The 20,334-nt window shown below is 38.5% G+C and overlaps 1 protein-coding gene across 1 annotated transcript; it reads left to right on the top strand.

Moving 5' to 3' along the window:
- The first annotated feature begins 2,687 nt into the window (after positions 1 to 2,687).
- Positions 2,688 to 20,036, top strand: Nnmt (nicotinamide N-methyltransferase). The gene is made up of 3 exons (XM_076843756.2): positions 2,688 to 2,841; positions 3,674 to 3,881; positions 19,604 to 20,036. The coding sequence occupies exons 1-3, from the start codon at positions 2,688 to 2,690 to the stop codon at positions 20,034 to 20,036; spliced, it is 795 nt and encodes a 264-aa protein (XP_076699871.1).
- Positions 20,037 to 20,334: the final 298 nt, after the last annotated feature.

Here is a 20,334-nt window from a genome sequence, read left to right as displayed (position 1 = left end):
TTTATTTTGCCCCAACTATTGAAAGACGTTCTGGTTATAGAATTCTGAGCTGTTACTTTGTTTTAGCCCCATGGCCATATTCTTCTCTTGTCTTGTCCAGTGAAGTCTGCTCTCAGTGCAACTGCTACTGCTGAAGGTAAACTGTCTTTTTTCTCTGGATATTTTAGACTTCTTCTCATGATTTTTGGTATTGTGGTTTTACCAGTAAAATGTTTAGAAAGGAGATTGAATTTTTTCCTATCTACCTTAAGATTCACTGGACTTCTAAATGTAGCCCTTTGTAGAACTGTTAAAAGAACTGAATAGTTTCATGCATAAAGTACATAGAATGGTGCCTACATAAAATGAGTTCAGAATATTGCTTCTTTCTTATTGATTTTATGCATTTCTAGCTCCACCAGTTATTAATTCATTGCTTCATGGCTCCAGTGCACCCTTCTGTATTTTTTTTTTTTTTTTTTTTTTTTTTTTGTGATGGGAGGGCTGGGATCTGAAAATACAATTCACTTGTGCCTGTTACCTCTGTGTTAGGACCACCAATGGCAGCTTCTGAAGGGACACATAGGCTAAGAAGAGGAAGAAACTTGCTATTTCCTAGTCCTCCTTCCCCAAGTCTGGTTGTGGGCTTCCGATTTAGAGGATAGTCTCTAGTAATGGTTGTTTGTACCAAGCTAATGTTTGGTCCCTGCAGTGGCATTTCCTGAGTTCTGCAGGTGACCAGGATTCCTGCAGCACCCATATTTTCTCCCCAGAGCTCTGACTTTCAGGTTTGTGAAACCATCTTCTTAATTTTCTTCTGGTTCTCTAATTTTGCTGGCCCCAGTGACTTTCTACATTTGCCCTGTCATACTTAGAGTCCTCCTTTGCCCTCTTAGTAGTTAACCACTTCTTAATTAATAATTCTTTGTGTTAAATTTTAAACTAATATTTTCCAGCTCAAATTAATGATATGGTTTCTCTCTCCTGACCGGGCTCTTCCTAACACAATATTGTTTATCAGATCTGGAAAATTCTTTGTCTTTATCTTTTCAAATATTACTCTGATCTGTTCTCTCTCTTGTTTCCTTCAGGAAATCTGATTTGAGGTATGTTGGGCAGGATCAGTGATTGATGTTAAGTTCAGATTCAGATGCCTCCATGTAGACTGGCCAGAATGGAGTCAAGTGCAGTGGATGAGCAAAAGAAGGAGCCAGTTTGCAGATAACAGAGGCTCCTAATCCTCCAAAGAGAGGGGAAAAAAATAGAAAGATAAACTGCCTAAGGATGTTTTGATTTACAAGGCCAAATTAGGTACCCTATAATTAGTTTCCATTATATTCTACGATTAATAATTCTCTTTTAAAAATATTCTTTTAAATATTTATTTTATTTGTTCTTTTTAGATATACTTGATAGTAGAGTATATTTTGACATATTATACATAATTCTCTTTTTACTTGAGATTCTTTGAGTGTCTGTGCCTTGTAACCAAAGGGCTCTTGCTAAATCATCACCCAGGGAATCCTGGATACTCTCTGAAATTTCATTGGGTGCAATGTGACAACCACCATCCACTCAACCAGTGCTTTGAACATCTACTAGGTGGTCCATGATTTAGAGTAGTGGGTATAAAGAGAACTGAGCCAGAGTCCTTGATCTAAGGGAGCTGGTGATTGAGTTTATCATATAAGTAAAATTAGTTTGGGAAGAAAAATTGATAGATAAAACCTGGAGCAAATGTGACAGCATAAAACCAAGTGCTTGGCTGAAAGGAATGAATTCTAAGGGCAGCATGTGTTCAGAAATGGGCATGTGAGGAATTCTTAAAGGAAGTAGAGACTTTGAAAAACTGTCAGGATTTGGATTACCTGAAAGGGGTAGGGAGGCTGAGCCATGACGGGGAAGGGGTGGAGGACTGGGAGCCACAGGGTGGCCTGGACTTTACAGAAAGCTTTGTCCGGGATTTTTTTTTTTTTTCCCTTTATCTTTCTTTCTTTCCTTTTTTTTTTTTTTTTTTTTTTTTTTTTTTTTGTGTGTGTGTGTGTGTGTATGTTGCTGGGGATTGAACCCATGGCCTTGTGCATGTGAGGCAAGCACTCTACCAATTGAGCTATATCCCCAGCCCCTTGTTCGGGTTTTAGGGTTTTAAAGATTATTTTTTTCAGATTTCATCTGAGATTCCTCTTTAGCCAACATTCCTTAGCCCTGAACACATTTTCTATTCTCATTTCCCTCTTTTCCTTCTTTCATATGCTTAAATTTAAACCATCTTTTGTGTCTCTTTTCCTGGGGGATCACCACAAGAATGAGGATGATGGAGTTGCACGTCTCTCTGAATGTTGGGGTTCTTCTGTGAGTTCAATGATTTCCCGGTGAGCCGGGTCATTCCGGTGAGCCGGGTCATTCCGGGTCTGCAGTCTTTGGTGACTGACCTTCACCCCTGGCAGAGCATTGCATACAGCTCAGGCCCTCCCTCTTTCTCCTAGATTCCCTTCTCCAGGAATTTCATCACTTCCCAGAACAGCCAGAACATTTGTGGTCTATTTCTCTGTTAGTGTTTAACCAAACATCTGTCTTTATGGGGTGGGCTGAACGGGTGGAAGGAAGACCAAGAGCCCAGCCTCAGAAAGACAACTCCTGCAGGGTGACTCCCTGGCTTCTGCAGGACAGGGAGGGGGCACTGAGCTGGTGGCACAGAGTGAGACACCATGGAATCTGGCTTCACCTCCAAGGATGAGTATCTAAGGCATTTTAACCCTCGGGATTACCTAGAAAAATACTACAACTTTGGGTCCAGGCCTTCTGCAGAAAATCAGATTCTTAAGCATCTTCTGAAAAATCTTTTCAAGATATTCTGCCTAGGTGAGTTTGTCTGTTGCCTCTATTTCTTCTGTCTAAACATGAGTGATATGGTCAGGGCATGACTGGATTTGTGTCTAGCTGTTATTATTTTGACAACCTTTTTTGGCATCACGCATTTATTTAACTAGGATAAAAGCTAATGTTGACTTAGACATTTTGCAGTTTACAAAGTGCTTTTATATCCATTATCTCATTCGGTCATGCAAAAGGGAGTGCTGTCCTTGAGTCCACACTGACTAGAGGGAGCCATTTAAACTCAATGGGCCACTTAAGAAATTGAGACTATAAGTTCAAGGCCACTCTGGGCAACACATTAAGATCCTGTCTAAAAAACGAAAGAAAGAAGGAGTCCAATACTTATTTGGTTCTTCACTGAAAGGAATGTTGCCAATATGCATGAAGTAAAGACCTTTCAACATATTAACATAACATGTTAATATGTTAACAAGTTCTCAACATATTCAGAACTAGGTAGTTTTCAGGGGCAGGGGACATTATATAAACTTAATTTTTAAACAAAAAATAAACTTTCTTCAAAAGCATTCCTTAATAGTTTCTACGTTCTCTACGTCTTTCAGGATCAGGGATCTGTACACCAGATGTATATCTTTTTTTCTTTCTTATAGACCTTAAAATAGTCCAATAAAACATGTCTCTGCCCTGAATTGGGGAATGGAAAATGAAAAGATGATTTACAAAATGACTGTGAGGGAAGTACGTGTAGTCTGGTGGTCTGTCTTTGAGAGCAGGCGGCATAATCCCACTAAAGATACTACAAATATGGCTGACTGCTATAGTACGATTCCTGATCCCCCTTCCTCATTCAAACCAGGTGGTGTGAAGGGAGACCTCCTGATAGACATTGGCTCTGGACCCACCATCTACCAGCTCCTCTCTGCCTGTGAGTCCTTCAAGGAGATCATTGCCACTGACTACACAGACCAGAACCTGCAGGAGCTGGAGAAGTGGCTAAGGAAGGAGCCAGGGGCCTTCGACTGGTCTCCTGTGGTGACCTACGTGTGTGACCTCGAAGGCAACAGGTAGAGCAACTGATGTCTGCTTCTCAACTTTCTGAGGGTATCTTAGTGACACTTGGATGTGAACTAAGGATTGTCCTTAAAATTCAAGAATTCAAGTCAAAAACAGAGAGATGAGAGAGAGATGGGGGTAGGGGTATATCTGAATGGAGAATGAGCTAATGAGAGAAAAAGTTGAAATGTCGTTGTGTGTGTGTGTATTTGTGGGTTTGTGTGTGTGTGCACCAGAACAACAGAAGACACAAGGAGAGAGCTGAACAGATGGATACTGAGCCAAGAAGAAGCGACACACAAGCTTTTCAGGCCTGTGGGGGTCAGGGGCAGTGTGTGGTTCAGTTACCATGGGCCCAAGTTTTAGGACAGCATCAAGTAAGGGCAAACCAGCTCCTTACCAGCAGCCTTCAGGGGCCAGGGCTTGCCCTGCCCTCTCAAAAGTGCCATTTGGTTGCTAGGCATCCAAGCAAAGGTCTTGGTTGTGAGTGTGCCTAATGCTGGCACCACCGAAACAGCCAAAAGCTGACTGGGTCTTCTTTTTTAAAAAAACTCATATAAGCAATATAACAGGAATTATGGGAAGAGAATTCATTATTCATCATTCATAAAGTTAGGGTTTATATACTCACAGATAATGAGTTAAAATCTTCACTACCACATCTACAAGTAAATTTATGCAAATGAATCTTGTTTAATTCACTAATTTCTCCCCACAAGGAAAAATAGAACCAATGGAAAATGTTACCTGGTCTGCATTTCACTTTTTTTTTTTTCCTCTTGCCTTGATGTGCCTCCATCTCTTCAGTGTCTACAGTGTCTGTTCTTCTGCCCAGCTGACCATTAGCTCCTGGGCCATCCTGTCATTGCTGTAGGCTTATGGTGAAGACTCCTCAGGCTCCTTTAAAAATTGTAAATAAAGAGGCAAAGAAATAAAAAAGAAAAGGGAGAAAAGGAAAGTATTTCCCCTCCTTGGATCCAGCTAACCCTATGTGCTACTTCTTATGTGCTCAATTATATTTTCCTTCTTCTTTTCTTTTAATGCTCCTGTAGTTTTTTTTTATTTTGTTTTTCATATCTTCTCCTCCCCAATTATCTATGACTTAATTTTAACATGACTTTCCCTGTCTCTTCCACAGACCCAAAGTTCACTTTTTTCCTGTATTTTTCTTCTTTTTTACATGCTACACATATTGTGTAGTCTTTCCTTTTCTTTTTCACTTACAATGAGAAAATATATAATTATTAATTTTATTTTTAACTAAGACAGAAAAACATAAAAACTCTATGTATTAATGGGGTAGCTTAGAGTGTTTTGATCATTGTGTAATGTACCAATCAGATTAAGCATTTCTATCTCCTAAGATGTTCACGACTTCTTTATGATGAAGGCATTCAAAATCCTTTCTTTTGGCTTCTGAAATATGTAAAGCAGTTGTTATCTCTAGTCATGCTACCCAGGAGTGAGATTATAAACCCAGCCGTGGAATTGCTGGAATGAGGAACCTTCACATCACTTCCCATGCTGACTGCCCTAATTTACCGTCCCACAAACAGTGTGCCAGTGTCCCCTTTTTCTTTGCCAGCACTGTTGTCTTCTGTGTTTCTGGTAAGAGCATTCTTACTGGCGTGAGCGTTCTTACTCACTGATTTATATTTCCCTGATGACTATTGATATTGAGCATTTTTCACACATCTGCAGGCCATTCCTACATCTTCTTTTCACAAATGTCTGTTGCCCATTTTTAAATTGGTTTATTTGTGTCTTTTGTTGTCCTTGTTTTTCTTTTGAGTTTTTGAGCTCCTTGTATATTCTGGATGTTAACTTCTTATCAGTTATATACTTTGTAACTATTTCCTCCCCTTCTGTGGGTTGTCTCTTTACTCTGATGATTGTTTTCTTTGCTGTATAGATAGGTTTTAGTTTGAGGTCATCCCATGTGTATATTTTTGCTTTTGCTTGCTGTGTTTGGAGGATCTTGTCCAAGAAATCCTTTCCCATTCTGATGTCCTAAAGCATTTCCCTTATGTTTTCTTCTAGTAGTTTCATAGCTTTTGTGCTAATTGTAACCATAGAGAGACAGGGGTCTAGTTTCACACTTCTGCCTGTGACTACCCAACTTTCACAGCACCATTTATTAAGCTGGTCCTGGGGGTGGGACTGTGGCTTAGCGGTAGAGCGCTCGCCTAGCATGGGCGGGACCTGGGTTCGATCCTCAGTACCACATAAAAATAAAGGCATTGTGTTGTGTCCATCTACACCTAAAAAATAAATATTAAAAAAGATGGTCCTTTCTCTAGTGTATATTATTAGTAGCTTTGTTGAAAGTCAATTAACTATAGATACAAGGGTCTTGTTTTGGGCTCACTATTCCATTCCATTGGTCTATGTGTCCATTTTTGAGGCAACACCATGATTTTTTGATGACCCAAACTTTGTAGTATATTTTGAAGTGAGGTATAATGCTTCTGATTTTGGTCTTTTTTTTTTTTTTTGCTTACGATTACTTTGAATTGGGGATGTAGCTTCATAGTAGAGAGCGTGTCTAACATGAATGAGGTCCTGGGTTCAGTCCCCAGTAACACCAAAACAAACAAACAAACAAGATTACTTTTGGCTATTAGGGTAGGGAGTGCTTTTTTGTTGGTTTGTAGTTTCATATAAATTTGAGGATTGCTTTTTCTAGTTCTTTGAAGAATGTCATTGATATTTTGATAGGAACCTCATTGAAACTATAGATTGATTTGGGCACTACGGGCATTTTAACAATTTGATTCTTCCAGTCTATGAATTATAATCTCTTTCCAAATTTTTTTGTCCTCTTTAATTGCTTTCATCAGTGTTTCAAAGTTTCCATTATGAGATCTTTCACCTCTTTGGTTCAGTTTATTCCTAAGCATTTTATTTATCTTTTTTTTTTTTTAGTTTTTAGTTTGGCTATTGTAAACGGGATTGCTTTCTTGATTTCTAATTCAGGTGATTCACTATTGAGGTATAGTGAATCATAAAGCAGTTTTGATTTAAGGCAAAACAAGCTCTCTCAAGAAACAGGTGTTGATACTTTTTGGATCCTAGCTAAGGGAATTAGGATTAACTAGTTAATTCATTCAACAAACCTGTGTTGAACAACTATGACATGCCACATAATACCAGCTCCTAGGTCAGAACACTGAACAAAAGAGAGGAAGGCCCATCCCTCCTAGAACTCACATCAGGAAAGTCAGGCAAAGGCCAGATCATTTAGGACCTTCTGGTCCAAGTTAAAAGATTATGGGCTTCACGTGCAATGAGAGGTGTTTGGGATGTATAACCAGAGAACAATGACATTTACAAGATCTCTCTGGTTGCTGTGTGGAGAATGGATTGAAAGGAAAAGAACATACTACAGGGATACTGCTACAATAATGTTCATAGTAGCACAATTTACAATAGCTAGACTGTGGAACCAACCTAGATGCCCTTCAATAGATGAATGGATAAGAAAAATGTGGCATTTATACACAATGGAGTATTACTCTGCACTAAAAAATGACAAAATCATGGAATTTGCAGGGAAATGGATGGCATTAGAGCAGATTATGCTAAGTGAAGCTAGCCAATCCCTAAAAAACAAATACCAAATGTCATCTTTGATATAAGGAGAGCAACTAAGAACAGAATAGGGAGGAAGAGCATGAGAAGAAGATCACCATTAAACAGGGACGAGAGGGTGAGGGGAAGAGAGAGAGAAGGGAAATTGCATGGTAAAGGAAGGAGACCCTCATTGTTATACAAAATTACATATAAGAGGAAGTGAGGGGAAAGGGGAAAAAAACAAGAGAGAGAAATGAATTACAGTAGATGGGGTAGAGAAGATGGGAGGGGAGGGGAGGGAGGGGGGATAGTAGTGGATAGGAAGGGCAGCAGAATACAACAGACTCTAGTATGGCAGTATGTAAAAAAGTGGATGTGTAACCGATGTGAATCTGCAATATGTATACGGGGTAAAAATGGGAGTTCATAATCTGCTTGAATCAAATGTATGAAATATGATATGTCAAGAGCTTTGTAATGTTTTGAACAACTAATAATAAAAAAATTTTAAAAATCAATAACCTAGAAAAAAAAAAAGAAAGGATTTAGAAGGAAACAAAAGATGTAGAAAAGAAATAACTTAAATCCAGGTGAGAAATGATAGTAGCTTGTTCTTCGGTGATGAAGAGAGGTAGATTATTTTAAGATCAGTTTTTGAGCTAGAATGAAAAATGATTGTTAAAGATTGGGAATGAAGGCAAGGAAATGTCAAAGGTGGCTCTGCCCTTGAACTTTAACAACATGGAGAATTCAGGTAATATTACTGAATCCTAGGGATCAATATGAACTCTTGCAGATTTAAAACAGTCATAAAGAATATGCCTGCTCAGACTCTTTTCTGGAGTGAAGGTCAATTCAGTTCTCTAGAATTGCACTTATATTTGATTCCCATCTACTAGTCAACTTCGGTTTATTCCTAAAAGCCAGCTTCCCTTCTAAAACCAAAGTGTGCTTCTATTTCTTCAGTTTTTCATTTGTTCTAATGGGCTGCAGACTTCCTACAGGTTTCTTCTACTCAAGGTTATTAGTATTCTAAACTAAATAGTACTTTACTTACATACTGTTCATACATTGTCTTATTGGTAGTTAATGTGGATTGTCAAATGTCAGTTATTGAGGTAACTCATTGGTGGCACAATGCTATTTAAAATGAATAAAATTAATGTTTTATTTTATTGTTCCAATTAACATTTTTACTACCACCCAGAGTTGTTTAAATTCTACTGGGCTTATGTTGGTTTATGCACTTTACTAGACATAGTTAAGTCTTGAAGTCAGGTGGTATAAATCCTCCAGCTTTGTTCTTTTTCAAGATTATTTTAGCAATTCCATTGCCATTGTATTTTGACATAAATTTTAGAGAAAATTTATAAATCTTCAGAAAAATCCTGGTGAAATTTGAAATTCCCCTGAATTTACAGATTAATTTAGGAGAATGGACATAATGAATCTTTAGTCTACGAACATGGTTTGTCTTTTCATTTGCTTATGAATTACTCTTAGAAATGTCTTATAAGTTCACATTTTGCATGTTTAAATTTTTATTTTTAAATGCTATTATTGTGTTTTAAATTTTTCATTTTGTTAATTTCATATAGAAATAATTTGTATATTGGCTTCTGTCCCATGACCTTGCTGACATCACTAATTAATTTTAGTTTGTTTTTTTTTAGATTCCATATGATTTTCTATGTACACTACTAAACTATCTGAAAATAAAAATAGATTTTCTTCTTCTATTCCAACTTTTTACCTTTTTTTTCAGGACTTATTACACTGGCTAGCACTTCTAATGAGATTTTAAATAAAATAATGAGAGCAGATATTTGTGCCTTATTGCTTATCTTAGAGGAAAAATGTTCAATAATTCATCTTCATAGATATTCTTTATCAGACCAAGCTTCTTTATATTAGCTTCTTGGAAGTTTCTGGGAAATTTTTTAAAGTTTTTAATCAAATGTTGAATTTTGTCAGGTATTTTTTTCTTTTATTGAGATGGGCATGTATTTTTTTCTTCTTCTTTTTTTATTTTGAAAATGTGAATTACATTCAATGATTTTAAATGTTAAACCAAACTAGCATAAACCCCTTTGTCATGAAGTGTTATCCTTTGTATGTATTGGTGAACATTACTTGCTAATACTAATAATTTTTATTCTGTATTTGTGGGGGATATTGAACTATCTTTTTTGTAATATGCTTGACAGATATTGATATTATGATTCTGGAGTCATAAAACAAGTTGGGTGAGTTTTCTCAAAGACTTTGTATAATATTAGTCTTCTTTTTTTTCCTTCTTAAATGATTAATAAAATTCACCATGAAAGTATTTGAACCTGAAGGATTTGTGTGTGTGTATGTGTGCAGATCTTTTATTCAGAATAGCTTTTCTTTGTTGGTTGTTTGCATTTTCTATTTTTTATATCTGCTTTGATAGATGTTCTATGTATAATACTATACTAGGAATTTGTAGCTTTTCATCTTGGCTGTCAGCTTTATGAGCATAAATTTTTTTACATTATTCTTTTAATACCCTTTTATATCTATAGAATCTGTAGTATTCTCTCCTCATTGATTCTTTTTAAGACATATTGATTAATCTTACTAGAAATTAATCAATTTTGTTAATTTTTTTTAAATAACCAACTTTTGAGTTGTTGATTTTTCTCTATTTTCATTCATTTCCTATTTTATTGGTTTATAGTCTTATTTTTCTTATTTTCTACTCAATTGTTCTTAAAAATTATTTTTCTAGCATTCCAAAATTCTTCCTTTTAATTTTTCTCACTTCTTAAAATGCAAGGTTAAATCACTGATTTCCTGTACTTATTTCTTCAAATGGAGGCATTTAAAACTACAAATTTCCCTCAGTGCTGTTTTAGTTGCATCCCATGATTTTTGACATATTGTATTTTTATTGCTATCTGATTTGTCATATTTTCTAATATTTATTTATTTATTATTTTTAACCATGAATTATATATAATTGTGTTGTTTAGTCTACAAAAATTCAGGGGTTTTCTTGATATCTTATTGTCATTGGTTTCTAATTTAATTTTGTTGTAATCAGGGACTTATATGTGGTCCAGCATATAGTCTATTTTGGTGAATATTATATCTGCTATCTACATTGAAAAGAATATATATTTTTCAGTTGTATGTATAGTTTCAATAAATATCAATTAAGTCAGGCAGAATTATAGTATTTTTCAAAATTACTACATCCTGATTTTTTGTTTACTTGTTCTATCAATTGCAAATAGAGAATTTAACATCTCAAACTATGATTGCAAATTTATCCCTTGCTCCCTATAGTTTTGTTAACGTTTGCTTTGTGCATTTTGAAACTCTGGTATCATATACATGCATTTTTAGGATTATTATGTCTTCTTGATGAAATGATCGTTTTATTATCATGGAACATCTTTTATCTCCAGTAGCACACTTTGTCTAAAAGTCTACTTTGTCTGACATTAATATGGCCATATCAACCTTCCTATGTTTGTCTGGATATACCACAATGGTGTTGTGGTCAACCTCTAAGATAGCCCCTAATAATTCTGGGCTAAGTGTTCACACCCTTGTTTAATTTCCTCCCCTAGAATAGTCTTTGGAATCTGTGACTCAGTTTTTACTAATCTGGTAGAATGCATTACCAAAAACAAAACAACAACAATAACAAAACCCACCACTACACACATATTACAATGGCCAAAATCCATAGCACTGACAACACCAAATGCTGGTAAAGATGTGTAGCAACAGGATCTTCTAATCATTGCTTGTGGAAATGCAAAATGGTATAGCCACTTTGGAAGATAATTTGGTTATTCCTAACAAAACTCAACATATCCTCACTCTATGATTTAGCAATTGCACTTTTTGGTATTTGCTCAAAGGAGTTGAAAACTTGTATCTACCCCTTGAAGTGACTATGGACATTTATAACAACTTTCTTCATAATTGTAAAAAATTAAAGGTGACCAAGATTCAGCAGGTAAAGGAATAAACAAATTGTGGTACATCCAGACAATGAACTATTATTTAGCATTAAAAAGGAATGAGCTATCAAAAATATTTGTGTCCCTCCAAAAATCCCACATTGAAGTCTTCACCCCATAATGTGATGGTTTTAGGAGTTAGGGCCTTTGGGAGGTGCTCAAATCATGAGAGCTAAGCCTTCATGTGTGAGGGATTAGTGCCCTTAGACCCTGGAGAGCTCTCTAGTTCTCCTTCTGCCTTGTGAAGATTCAAGGAGGAATCAGCCATCTGCAGTCCAGAAGAGTGTCTTCATCAGAACCTGCTGTATCAGTACCTTGATCTTGGACTTCCAGCTTCCTTTATAAATCACCCATTCTAGGGTATTTTGTTATAAACCGATTAAGACTATGTATATTTGTATTTATCCATGTGTCTGTGCTGTCTGGTGTTCATTCCTTTCTGAAGGTATAGGCTTCTGTCTGGCATTCTTTCCCTTCATCTAAAAACAAAAACAAAAACAAAAACAAAAAAAAACTCCTTTTAGCCTTTCTTACTATACAGCTTAGCTATAAGTAAATTTTCTCAGCTTGTCAATGTAAGGTAAGAATCAATAATTTTTTCTTCTTCTTAATATGAGGAATTTAACAATTTTTAATACCTAATGTGCCTCTGGCATCTCTCTTCCCACTATTTATTCTTGAAATCTGAGATATTTAAAATCAAATATTGAAATTTGAAGTATTATATTTTATTTCAAGATCCATGGGGACATTTTCTTTGATTTGTAATCATGTTTACAGTTACTTGTACTATGCTCATTTTATATGATTTTTTGTAGTCACTGAGGTTTTTTTTTTTTTTTTGGTGTTAGTGGTTATTTTTTTTTTATTGTTGGTTGTTCAAAACATTACATAGTTCTTGATATATCATATTTCACACTTTGATTCAAGTGGGTTATGAACTCCCATTTTTACCCCATATAGTCACTGAGTTTTAATTATGATTCATTTCTTAGTTAACTCAGTAGATATCCAAATAATTTTTTCAAAAAGACCACATAAGTGACATATTTTCCAAACTTGTGGGAAGGTATTTTTGTCAAATTTATACATGATCAACATCATAAAATTGTTCAATATTGCTTAAGTATTGTCTTATTTTTCCTGGCATTTAGTAAGAGGTTGAGAGGGGTTATTTTTATATGTCATTTTAACCTCAGAATTATAACCCCTTAGAATTCTATACATTTAGCCTTTAAAGTGAGGATGTAGTTTTTGAAATGAAAGTAATTTCATCTTTCTCTTTACTATTGAATGTGTGATTCCACAGAATGAAATTGACAATAAGTAGAAAAAACAAAACTATAGCTATGAGGATGTTTGGACAATATCAAAAATTATTAAATAAATAAGGAATTTACCAGGATTTGTGGATTTTCAGAGAAAGTTTGGTTATATATAAAGATCCCAGACATTGTTAGATAATGCAGCTCTCCAAACTCTAAATCATGTGTCAAGAAGGCTTTTAGAACTTTGTTCTCAATTTCCCTAGCCATCACAAGCTTTTCCATCTCATTCAAAAACGAACCCTTAAAATTTTACAGGATACTAAAAGCATTACTTATCTCATGCTGGAATCGTCAGCTTGGAACAATTTGCTCTTGAGACAACCTCTTTTCCAGTCTGTTAGAATGAGGAACTGTATTTTTGGCAGTGAGTTTCTGCATTCCTGTCTTTATCCTAATGCCAGATCCTGTGGCTCCAACTATTTTGAGAATGATAGTGATCCCGTTCAACTATATCTTTCTCACATCCTCAAGTACTTCTATCAGCCTACAACCTATTTCCCCTCGGATTATTTCTTCTTTATCAGAAGCTATTTCTTGTGCTGACGGCTGCCAAGGACAATGAGCTGTTTCCTCCTCCTGTGTCTCTGGAGTATGATGCATACATTTAGAAATCACTCATTTTTACAACTATCTGAAAGCTGTAAGACATTGGTACCAAACTCCTGCCTCACACTTTCAATTTATTAAATTAGAAAGTCCAACACTGATATACAACTACTCCAGCTTATGCCATGATCAGAAGAAAGTGAACTTTTCCCTTAAGAAATCCCAGAAATAGCATTCATTAGTCTCTGGCCCCTGGAACTTGGAACACACTACTTAAATCTGTGGTCCTCAGACTGGCAGCTTTGAAATCACATTGGGAGCTGGCTAGAAATGCAGACTCTTGGGACTCACTGGCCACTACAGCATTGGAGCCTGTGTTTTCACAAGAGCTGCTGGGGACTAGATGCACATTACGGTCAAAGAAGTGTTGGTGTCTAGAGAGGAGCTTCCACTGGTGTGCCAGGACACACAGGTGGGTGAGAGTGAGTGCCAGGACACACAGGTGGGTGAGAGTGAGTTACAGGTGTGCTCTGTGAGCTGTTCTCAGCCCTCGGGGCTGCCAGGTGAAACCCAGAGAGGTTAGAGGCCTCTGGTTGTGTCTGCATAGAGCAGCTTTCACTTAACCTCAGTGTACCCAACAAAGCAAAAGCCTGAGCACCTGCAGAGGTGACAGCTTGAGCACCCACAGAGGTGACAGTTCTCTAACATAAATACTCTCTATGCAAAAATCTCCATATCTGCTTTAAAAAGATGTTGGTATATCGTCCCCACATACATACAATTGTGCCTGTTTTGTTCTACAAACTAGTGGACTACCTCTGTCACAAGGCATTTCTGGATTTCCATGGCTTGCAAAAGAATATTGATACTCTTTCTGAAAATCAGGATCATGAGGGTCAAGGTGATTATTTTGGTGATGTCTGGGAGAAGTTTCTGCCTTTTATAAGAATGCTGCTCTCTTACATCGATGTTCTGCCTGCATTACCTCTCTGGGAGAATGCACAGGGCAGGCTGAGAAACCTTCAGCTAGTCATTTCCTTCAGGTTGTAGGCCCTTCTACTCGTGTGTCTCCAAGTCCCTCAATGCATTCAAAATAGAACTAAGCTCTGTTCTTGATCTGCTCTATTTCTGGTATTCTTAGCTCCTTGAATGGCATCATCATACAATTAATTGGACAAGCCAGAAGCCTGAAGTCAACCTCTGTCACGTTCCATGTCTAATCTAGTACTAAGTTCTGTCCGTTATACTTCCCGCATTTCTCTTGAACCAGTTTCTTTCTTCCAATATTTATCATCATCCTGGTTCTAGCTGCCATCCTCTCCCTCTGAACTGGCCTCCCCACTTCCACTGTTGTCCTTTCATTTGGTTTTCTCTGCTCTGCATGCCCAGTGGTTATGTCAAGGTAGAAATCTGATCATGTCACTCACTTTCTTAGCACCTCTTAATGACTCCCCATGGCTTTTAAGAGAAAAAGCAAAATTCCCAGCATAGTCTATGTTGTGGTTTTGGATCCAAAATGTCCCCCAAAAGTTCATGTGTTAAAGGGTTGGTCCCAAAGGTAGCAGTATTCAGAGTTAAGGCCTTTGAGTGGTGACTGGGTCACAAGGACCTCATCAATGGATTCACCCATTGATGGATTCATAATTTAATGGGCTACTGGAAGGTGATGGAAATTTTAGGAGGGTGAGTTTTGTTAGAAAAAGTGGGTCACTGGGGGCCTGCTCTTGAAGGCTATATCTTGTCCCCAGCCCCTCTCTTTCCCTGTCTGTGTCCCTCTTCCTCTCCCTCTTCTCAGGCCACCATGAGGTGAGCAGCTTTCTCTGCCACAATGTCCTGCCTCACCACAGGCCTGGCCACCTGCCAACCCACTTGCCTCACAGCAGCATGCCTTCTCCATATGACCTTTGCACTTGCTGTTTCCTTCTACTGGAATGTCTTCCTCCCCAGTCGTCTCTGACATGCACATCTGCCATGTCTCTGCTTACCTGACCTTCTTTTTGGAGGAAATTTTCTTGATCCTCTAGACCAAGCCAAGATCCCAACATTCCTCCACAAGTTCTCGGTTCCTTTCCTTCTTTGCATTTGTCAGTTTTAATTTCCATTTTTTTTTTTTTTTTTTGTGGATGGTCATTGATTAATTCTCCCTAGCCCATCTGTAATTCTCCATGAGGATAGGACCTGTTTCTCATTTGTTCATCCTTAAGTTCCCTGTACCTAACCTACTTCCTGTCATATAACAGAGGTTCAAACATATTTGTAAATAAAAAGGAATGTTTGCATTTTGCCTTCCAGACTTCCTCCTGGAATGTCCACCTGACTCCGGTGTGAACGCCACCAAAGGCTTTCTAGTGATCCTTCCTTGTTCCTACAGTTCTTATACTGACATCCAAGTTAATTTGGCCTTTGTGTCCTTGACAAGTTTTGATGGTTCTCCCTCAGGAGGGCCTGCAGGAACCTCTAGGGATGGGGATTGAGTGTATTGGAAAGGCTTGCCCAGGGGATTCTACTCACTGCCTGCCTTGCTGAGACAGGGCAGAAAGAACTTCCTCCCAATCTTAGGATAACTACCTGGGATACGGGAAGAGACTTTCACACTGTGGCTTCTCAGGAGTCCTGCTCCTTATCATTTCATTTTTTTTTCCTCTCCCTCCCCCTTCCCTCAGGCTTTTATAGATAGAATATTTACAGAGAAAATAGCTGCCTTTTTTTGCATATTGGTTCATTTGAAAGAGTAGATCTTTAGAAGGAGGGAAATGGCCACACTGCTGTTAGCACTGTTAGCATTCTGTAAAACAGCATAACACTTCTCCGGTGTGTGTTTATTGCCTACCCCTTTGAGCTAAACGTGAGGCTGAGTGGTAATTGCCTGGGTCTCCAGGAGAGTCCATTTCCCTGCAGTGTACTTGCAGGCCCCAGGAGCCCTGAGGTGTAATCTGCACGCTGCTGCCTTGGCAACTGAGTTCACCAATGTTTGCTGTCCCTCCAAGGACAAGCAGGTATCTGCAACAGTGGGTGTTTCTAACAAATTCTCCTCTCAAATTGGCACATTCTCTGTGAGCTTTCAAGACTTCACAGTGTGTCTCACAGTTTGGGAACAATTTCCATCATCCTCTGACTGGCAAGTACTAGTTCTGTGGTAATTTGTGTCTTTAAAATCGTTTGATACACAATAGAGCACAGAGGTCCATTCTGCTTCTGACGTAATCACTTAAATACACATTCCCACAATGTTCCCGACATAAAGGGTCATTTTAAACATGTCCCAAAGAACATTATGTTGTACTGCTTTAGCTTTTTCTATACATTTAAGTTATCCATGTGTACAGATAGGTTATTTTTTTTTCTGTTCTAGATTATTTACCTATTCAAACCTGTGTTTCTCATAAACTTCTATAATGTTGAATAACAAGTTTTTATTTTAAAGGGTTCTATCAAGTCATTCATAGTCTGTCAAGGCTGAGTGGCAGCTTTATAAGTAGTTTCCATGGCTTTAGTTTCCCTAAAAGTAGGAAAACAATGTCCTACGTTGCCCAGACTACCACAGGAACCCAGGATAGGGAATTTTAAGTGCTAAAACCAGAAAATCCAAGACAAATCAGGACAAATGGTTACCCTACCACCATTTTTATGATTGGTTAGGGAACTGGCAGACCCCAATCGAAGGTTATTCCCTATGCAGATACCAGTTTAGTGGTTGGTAGGAATTCCCTAAAACCAATACCTTGCTAAGCATCTTTCTATTCTTTAATATAAGAAACTATTGAGATACAACCCACATACCATGCAATCAATAGACCCATTTAAAATGTGCAACTCAATGCTTTTCAGTAGACTTAGAGTTGCACAAACCTCACCACAATCCATTTTAGAACATTTTCATAACTCCCTAAAGAAGCCCTCTACCCATTAGCAGGGACTCCTACCTGCCCCTCCAGCTCAAGTCCATCTTCTAGCAAACACTAAACTAATCTGCTTTTAGTCTCTGTTGATTTTCCTTTTCTGGACATTTTTATATGAATGGAATCTTATAATTTGTGGCTTTTGGGTTGTGGCTTCTTTTATTTACTATAATATCTTTGAGGTTCATTCATGTTGTAGTATGTATCAGAAAGAACTTCATTTCATTGACAAATAATATCCTCATTATAAGCATATGCCACATTTTATTTATCTGTTTATAAGTTGACAGGCATTTAAGTTGTTTCCACCTTTTAGCTACTCATGGACATTCATATATAAGTTTTTGTATGGCTATGTTTTTATTTCTCTTGGGTATACACCTAGGAGTGAAACTCCAGGTCTTGTGGTAACTTTAACTTTTTTTAAGGAACTTCCAGACTGCTGTCCAAAGTAGCTGCACCATTTTACACTTTACCTCTGATTTTTTAAATTATTATTGCCATATTAGTGGATGTGAAGTATTTGATCACAGTTTTGATTTGCACTTCTCTGATGGCCAGTGATACCGAATATCTCTTCCTATGCTTATTGCTAAGCTTTTAAATGGAAAATTTTAGCAAGCATAAAAGATATTTACAAATACATGGGCTGGGATCGTGGCTCAGCGGTAGAGTACTCGCCTAGCATGCACGAGGCACTTGGTTCAATCCTCAGCACCACATAAATGTAAAATAAAGATATTGTGTCCACCTAAAACTAAAAAATAAATATTTAAAAAATATTTGCAAATAACAGATTATGTGCACTCAACTTAAGACCTTTAATTAAATATGTAAATTGATGCCCACAAATAATTTCCACTATCTTAAATCATTCCACCTGAAGGTAAATCTGCATGTTTCATTTAAGCCATTGACTCTGTCTCATGACTAGAAATAGTCCCAGTGTAAGTCTCTCTTGCTTGTCTGATGTTGGGCCGTCTTCTGCTGTTTTCATCAAGCCTTGCTGCCCAAGTGACCATCTTCTCCCAGAGCTTGTATCAGACCATGGACTGCGTGTTCCCCAAATGTAAGACTAGATGTGCTTCAGGGTGCTTTGTTGACCAACTTCCTCAAAGGGCTCTATAATGATGATCCCTTCTATCACTGCAGCATCAGGCCTGGGCTCTTAAACACTCATTGTTTCTTCCCTTTCTCTTATCTGTCTGATTTTCTGCTATTTCTTCTCCTTTTCCGTTCCCTCTCTCCAGTTTCTCTTGTATACTCTAAGCATTTATTTACTTTTGGTCATTTGTTAATTTGTCCTTCATTTCTTCCCTAAAAAAATTCAAAAAGGATCCAGGCATGATAGTTATCTTTCCTTTACTAGAACTAATATCTGAGACAAACAGCTTATAAGAATAAAAGGTTTATTTGAGCTCATGGTTTCACATGGCTTTCATGCCTGTGGTGAGGTGGCACTTCAGGGCAGCAGCACATGGTGAACAAAACCATTCATCTCATGGCCCATAAAGGAAGGGAAAAAGAGGAAGAGACCAGGGTCCCATGGTCCACTGGGGAGTGACCCAAAATCCTCCCATTAGGTCCACTTCCTAAAGGCTCCACCACATCCCAACAGCACAAAGGGGCAAGCCTTAAACATGTGGGCTTTGGGGGGATATTCAGACCCACACCATAGTACCACAGGACTCTATTCCAGCTCCTGCTCTTGTTTTCTCTTCTCCATTAATTGATTTTCTCTCAAGAAACTCCACTGATTTGACAGAAAACAACAGGATTACTGGCAAGGCTACCAAAAAAACGATGTCTGTCAGAAAATATACTCTGTCTGCAATATTTTTTGGAGACTGAGAATAGGGGGTAGTAGTTTTCTTCTCTCCAGAGGGGCTTCCCTGGGAACAGCTATAGGATAGTGATGAACAGCATCTAAAAACATCGGTGCATGACCCCACCCCGTCATCCATCAGCAGCTACTACCAAGATAACGTTTCAATATTCTAAACCCATGATTACTTCCTCAGTATGGGTCAATGGCTACTACCTTGCAGTTTGGCAGAAGGGACGAGAACAGTAGTAATAATTAATAAGTCAATAACAAAGCAGTGAGGAAGAATAATTTCAAGGGTGGGGCAGTTCATTGTAGAAGCAGACAGCAGGGAATTCGTATGATTTCCACATCATTATTCACTTTATTAAGAGATTAAGCCCAGCTCAGGGAATATGGTCACATTTAGATAACAAAATAGTCCCACCTTTCCCAATTGGGATGGCTCTAAGGATGCTCATTCTTGTCACATTGCCATTTTCAGCCCCGATTAGAGAAATGGGGGGTCCCCATGACTAGAGCAGCAAGCGACGCTGATGCTAGTTGGTTTGTGCTTTTCAGAGTCAAGGGGCCGGAGAAGGAGGAGAAGTTGAGGCGGGCGGTCAGGCAGGTGCTGAAGTGCGACGTGACTCAGAGTCAGCCCCTGGGCGCGGTCCGCGTGGCTCCGGCCGACTGCCTGCTCAGCACGCTGTGCCTGGACGCAGCCTGCCCAGACCTCCCCACCTACTGCACGGCGCTCAGGAACCTGGGCAGCCTGCTCAAGCCCGGGGGCTTCCTGGTGGTCGTGGACGCGCTCAAGAGCAGCTACTACACGATTGGTCAGCAGAGGTTCTCCAGCCTCTCCCTGGGCCCGGAGGCAGTAGAGGCTGCCGTGAAAGAGGCTGGCTACACCATCGAGCAGTTCGAGGTGATCTGGCAAAGTTATTCCTCCACCACCGCCGACAACGAAGGACTTTTCTTCCTGGTGGGGCGGAAGGCAGACAGATCTGTGTGACATCTCGAGATCTCAATTAAAGCGGTTCCTTTGACTTGCCCAGGTGACTCTGGGCATGGTCCTAATTGCCATGGGGAGTAGAGGCTAATTAGCTGGAACCGATGGTATTTCTAAGGTAGGGCTGGAGTGGTCAGTCAGCCGAGGACAAACTCGTTGTCCATCTACTCTGGGCTCCACCCATGTGCTGGTGCCAGGGAACTGGAAGATGAGTAACTAGGATGTGCACTCTTCCCTGCCTGTGCCTAGGAAAGGAAACCCCACTGTCCCAAACATCCAATCGTATGGCTCAAGCCCACAA

The sequence above is a fragment of the Callospermophilus lateralis genome, chromosome 2, assembly GCF_048772815.1.
Source record: "Callospermophilus lateralis isolate mCalLat2 chromosome 2, mCalLat2.hap1, whole genome shotgun sequence".
Classification (NCBI taxonomy): domain Eukaryota; kingdom Metazoa; phylum Chordata; class Mammalia; order Rodentia; family Sciuridae; genus Callospermophilus; species Callospermophilus lateralis.
The sequence above is the reverse complement of the archived record's forward strand: the minus strand, read 5'-3'. Positions and strand labels throughout refer to the sequence as shown.

Bases quoted from the DNA above. Each gene is read 5' to 3' on its own strand.
- Nnmt (XM_076843756.2), top strand. From the start codon at position 2,688: ATGGAATCTGGCTTCACCTCCAAGGATGAGTATCTAAGGCATTTTAAC. The intron at 2,842-3,673 runs GTGAGTTTGTCT...CATTCAAACCAG, and splicing joins TTTCAAGATATTCTGCCTAG to GTGGTGTGAAGGGAGACCTC. The intron at 3,882-19,603 runs GTAGAGCAACTG...TGTGCTTTTCAG, and splicing joins TGTGACCTCGAAGGCAACAG to AGTCAAGGGGCCGGAGAAGG.